Source organism: Pseudochaenichthys georgianus, unplaced genomic scaffold (assembly GCF_902827115.2).
Source record: "Pseudochaenichthys georgianus unplaced genomic scaffold, fPseGeo1.2 scaffold_2176_arrow_ctg1, whole genome shotgun sequence".
NCBI lineage: Eukaryota > Metazoa > Chordata > Actinopteri > Perciformes > Channichthyidae > Pseudochaenichthys > Pseudochaenichthys georgianus.
This window is the reverse complement of record NW_027262826.1, coordinates 1-5,000: the sequence shown is the minus strand read 5'-3', so window position 1 is coordinate 5,000 and position 5,000 is coordinate 1. Positions and strand designations below refer to the sequence as shown.

The 5,000-nt window shown below is 51.8% G+C and overlaps 2 protein-coding genes across 2 annotated transcripts in view; both read left to right on the top strand.

The window, feature by feature from the left end:
• Nucleotides 1-4,114, top strand: part of ube2g2 (ubiquitin-conjugating enzyme E2G 2 (UBC7 homolog, yeast)) — a 15,964-nt gene extending 11,850 nt beyond the window's left edge. The window contains exons 5-6 of the mRNA XM_034077938.2: nucleotides 3,733-3,873; nucleotides 3,991-4,114. Coding sequence (XP_033933829.1) covers nucleotides 3,733-3,873; nucleotides 3,991-4,103 — 254 coding nt within the window. The 3' untranslated portion in view covers nucleotides 4,104-4,114. The remainder of the gene's footprint in view (nucleotides 1-3,732; nucleotides 3,874-3,990) is intronic.
• On the top strand, nucleotides 952-3,276 carry LOC139433341 (streptococcal hemagglutinin-like). Its single transcript, XM_071202307.1, has 3 exons — nucleotides 952-2,539; nucleotides 2,838-2,982; nucleotides 3,192-3,276. Exons 1-3 carry the CDS (start codon nucleotides 952-954, stop codon nucleotides 3,274-3,276), a joined length of 1,818 nt encoding a protein of 605 aa, XP_071058408.1.
• Nucleotides 4,115-5,000: the final 886 nt, after the last annotated feature.

Genomic DNA, 5,000 nt, shown 5'->3' with positions numbered 1-5,000 from the left:
CACAGACACATACACACAGGCACACGCACACACACGCACACCACACACACACACACACACACACACACACACACACACACACACACAGGCACACCACACACACAGGCACACCACACACACACATAAACACACACACACACACACACAGAGAGAGAGATGCACACACAGGCACACACTCATACACACCACAGAGAGACAGACAGACACACACACATACAGACACAGACACACACACACACCACACACTCACACCCTCATGGCCCTCAGCTGAACTTCCTGAATGTATCCTCTGATCCTCTGAAGTGTGCTTCATATTAAAGTAGCGCTGCGGCCGCAGGTTGCGTTCGATCGCAGATAAGAAGCGTCGGATGTTTGATTCTCTGATAATCTCAAACTGGACGTCTCGGCTCCTCCCGAATCCCCAGAGACAGTGAACGTAAAAAGAGGCGCCATGTATTTCATTAAAACGTGTCTTTCCTTTGAAGCAGAAGCTCTTTGATTTATAAAGAAACAATTACAATTTTATTGAATACATTTTATAAGAAAATACTTTTAAACGAAGTGAAGTTTAATCTGAAGTGAAAGCGTCCCGGCTTCCAACAACAGACTGTTGGTGAGGAGTCTTTACATTGCTCTAAAGTCGTTCTCACTATATCACTCCAGGAGCTACTCGTGCTTTGCTCTGTCAATCAATCAATCAATCCATCCATCAAGCCAGCAAGCAAGCCAGCAAGTCCAGCGAAGCAAGCAAGCCAGCAAGCCAAGCTAAGCAATAGGCCAGCAAGCAAGCAGTCCAAGCAAGCCAGCAAGCAAGCAGGAAGCAAGCAGTCAAGCCAGCAAGCAAGCAGCAATAGCAAGCAGGAAGCAAGCAAGCAGCCAAGCAGGAAGCAAGCATGCAGCAAGCCCCCCCCAAAAAAAACTGCGCACGCCAGCAAGCAGGCAATGCCAGCAATGCAGGCAAGCAGCAAGCAAGCAGGAAGCAAGCAAGCCAGCAAGCAGCAAGCAAGCAGCCAGCAAGCAGCAAGCAGCAAGCAAGCAGGAAGCAAGCAAGCCAGCAAGCAGCAAGCCAGCAAGCAGCAAGCTCAGCAAGCAGCAAGCAGCAAGCAAGCAGGAAGCAAGCAAGCCAGCAAGCAGCAAGCAAGCCAGCCAGCAAGCAGCAAGCAGCAAGCAAGCAGGAAGCAAGCAAGCCAGCAAGCAGCCAGCAAGCCAGCAAGCAGCAAGCCAGCAAGCAGCAAGCAGCAAGCAAGCAGGAAGCAAGCAAGCCAGCAAGCAGCAAGCAGCAAGCAAGCAGGAAGCAAGCCAGCAAGCCAGCAAGCAGCAAGCAAGCCAGCAAGCAGCAAGCAAGCAGCAAGCAAGCCAGCAAGCAGCAAGCAAGCAGCAAGCCAGCAAGCAAGCAGCAAGCAGCAAGCAAGCAGGAAGCAAGCAAGCCGCAAGCCAGCAGCAAGCCAAAGCAAGCCAGCAAGCAGCAAGCCAGCAAGCAAGCAGCAAGCAGCAAGCCAGCAAGCAAGCAGCAAGCAGCAAGCAAGCAGGAAGCAAGCCAGCCAGCAAGCCAGCAGCAAGCCAGCAAGCAAGCCAGCAAGCAGCAAGCAAGAAGCAGCCAGCAAGCAAGCCAGCAAGCAAGCAGGAAGCAAGCAGCAAGCAAGCAGCAAGCACAAGCAGGAAGCAAGCAGCAAGCAAGCAGCAAGCCAGCAAGCAGCAGCCAGCAAGCAGCAAGCAAGCAGGAAGTCAAGCCAGCAAGCAGCAAGCAAGCAGCAAGCAAGCCAGCAAGCAGCCAGCAAGCAGCAAGCAAGCAGGAAGCAAGCCGCAAGCCAGCAAGCAAGCAGCAAGCCAGCAGGAAGCAGCCAGCCAGCAAGAGCAAGCAAGCCAGCAAGCCAGCAAGCAGCAAGCAAGCCAGCAAGCAAGCAGGAAGCAAGCCAGCAGCAAGCAAGCAGGAAGCAAGCCAGCAAGCAAGCAGCAAGCCAGCAAGCAAGCCAGCCAGCAAGCATGCAAGCAGCCAGCAAGCAGGAAGCAAGCCAGCAGCAAGCAAGCAGGAAGCAAGCAAGCCAGCAAGCAAGCCAGCAAGCAAGCAAGCAGCAAGCAAGCAGCAAGCCAGCAAGCAGCAAGCAAGCAAGCAGCAAGCCAGCAAGCAGGAAGCAAGCCAGCAAGCAAGCAAGCCAGCAAGCAAGCAGCAAGCAAGCCAGCAAGCAGCAAGCAAGCAAGCAGCAAGCCAGCAAGCAAGCAAGCAGCAAGCAAGCCAGCAAGCAAGCAAGCCAGCAAGCAAGCAAGCAGCAAGCAAGCCAGCAAGCAGCAAGCAAGCAAGCAGCAAGCCAGCAAGCAAGCAGCAAGCCAGCAAGCCAGCAAGCAGCAAGCAAGCAGCAAGCAAGCCAGCAAGCAAGCCAGCAAGCAGCAAGCAAGCAAGCAGCAAGCAAGCCAGCAAGCAGCAAGCAAGCAGCAAGCAAGCAGGAAGCAAGCAAGCAGGAAGCAAGCCAGCAAGCAGCAAGCAAGCAGCAAGCCAGCAAGCAAGCCAGCAAGCAGCAAGCAAGCAGCAAGCAAGCAGCAAGCAAGCAGGAATCAATCAATCCATCAATCCATCAATCATCAATCAATCAATCATCAATCAATCATCAATCAATCATTAATCAATCAATCCATCAATCCATCAATCATCAATCAATCAACCATCAATCAATCATCAATCAATCATTAATCAATCAATCATCAATCATCAATCAATCATCAATCAATCATCAATCCATCCATCAATCATCAATCAATCAATCATTGTTTATTTATAGCCCAATATCACAAATGTTACATTTGTGATATTGGGCTATAAATACGACACCCTCTGTCCTTAGACCCTCTGTCCTCAGACCCTCTGTCCTCAGACCCTCTGTCCTCAGACCCTCTGTCCTCAGACCCTCAGACCAGTAAAGTCAGCCTGAAGCATCCTCTGTGCTCCAGCCTGAAGCATCCTCTGTGCTCCAGCCTGAAGCATCCTCTGTGCTCCAGCCTGAAGCATCCTCTGTGCTCCAGCCTGAAGCATCCTCTGTGCTCCAGCCTGAAGCATCCTCTGTGCTCCAGCCTGAAGCATCCTCTGTGCTCCAGCCTGAAGCGTCCTCTGTGCTCCAGTCAGCCTGAAGCATCCTCTGTGCTCCAGCCTGAAGCGTCCTCTGTGCTCCAGTCAGCCTGAAGCATCCTCTGTGCTCCAGCCTGAAGCATCCTCTGTGCTCCAGCCTGAAGCATCCTCTGTGCTCCAATCAGCCTGAAGCGTCCTCTGTGCTCCAGTCAGCCTGAAGCATCCTCTGTGCTCCAATCAGCCTGAAGCGTCCTCTGTGCTCCAGTCAGCCTGAAGCATCCTCTGTGCTCCAATCAGCCTGAAGCGTCCTCTGTGCTCCAGTCAGCCTGAAGCATCCTCTGTGCTCCAGCCTGAAGCATCCTCTGTGCTCCAGCCTGAAGCGTCCTCTGTGCTCCAGTCAGCCTGAAGCATCCTCTGTGCTCCAGCCTGAAGCATCCTCTGTGCTCCAGCCTGAAGCGTCCTCTGTGCTCCAGTCAGCCTGAAGCATCCTCTGTGCTCCAGTCCTCTCAGTGAACACAGAGCTGCAGATCAGAAGCTCGCTGAAGGCCCTTTGAGCAGCTGATCCTGCTGTGATCAAGTCACATGTCAGTCTTGATCTGACCATTGAAGTATTAACCGTATTGTCATCATCTGCCCCTGAACTCAACCCCCCCCCCCCTCTCCCTCTCCTCCAGTCTACCCTGATGGGAGGGTCTGTATCTCCATCCTTCACGCTCCAGGAGACGATCCAATGGGATACGAGAGCAGCGCGGAGAGGTGGAGTCCAGTGCAGAGCGTGGAGAAGATCCTGCTGTCTGTGGTCAGCATGCTGGCAGGTACGTTACACTGCTGTTACAGGAGTTATTACAATTTCATAAAGACTCACCCTAATGTCCTCCCTTGTCTCTTCCCTCGTCTCCTCCCTTGTTCCCTCGTCTCCTCCCTCCTCTCAGAACCGAACGATGAGAGTGGAGCGAACGTTGACGCCTCTAAGATGTGGCGTGAAGACCGGCAGCAGTTCTACAGCCTCGCTCAGAACATCGTGAGGAAGTCGCTCGGCCTGTAGAGACGACAGTGATTCAGAAGCACCTGGACACCTGACACCTGACACCTGACACCTGACACCTGGACACCTGACACCTGGACACCTGGACACCTGACACCTAGACACCTGGACACCTGGACACCTGACACCTGACACCTGACACCTGACACCTGACACCTGACACCTGACACCTGACACCTGACACCTGACACCTGACACCTGACACCTGACACCTGACACCTGACACCTGACACCTGACAACTGGACACCTGACACCTGACACCTGACACCTGACACCTGACACCTGACACCTGACACCTGACACCTGACACCTGACACCTGGACACCTGGACACCTGGACACCTGACACCTGACACCTGACACCTGACACCTGACACCTGACACCTGGACACCTGGACACCTGACACCTGACACCTGACACCTTGACACCTGACACCTGACACCTGGACACCTGACACCTGACACCTGGACACGGACTGATCAATGAACTGATGTCTGGATCGACACAATCCAAAATCTACTAAGAATCAACAGCAGAGAAAGTCGTCACCTGGAGCAGCGAGACTCTATTCTAATCCTCATTAATATGATACACACAGGATGACAATCTACACATTCTCAAAACACATTTAAATAAATACAATATGGCGATTACAAATATAAACATATGGTTAAATACATCCTTTGACAACAAATAGTTTGTTTCCGAAGTGGAATCGCCGAGGACAGATTCAACTCTTATTTAAATCCATAATATATACATTTTAAATGTATTTAGAGCCAAATAAAAAATGATCCTTCACATGTTTATCTTCCACTTTGTTCTTTTAGGTTAAAGAAACACACTTTCTGGCTTCAGAGTGAAACATGCCGTTAATGAGAGGATGATGAGAATCT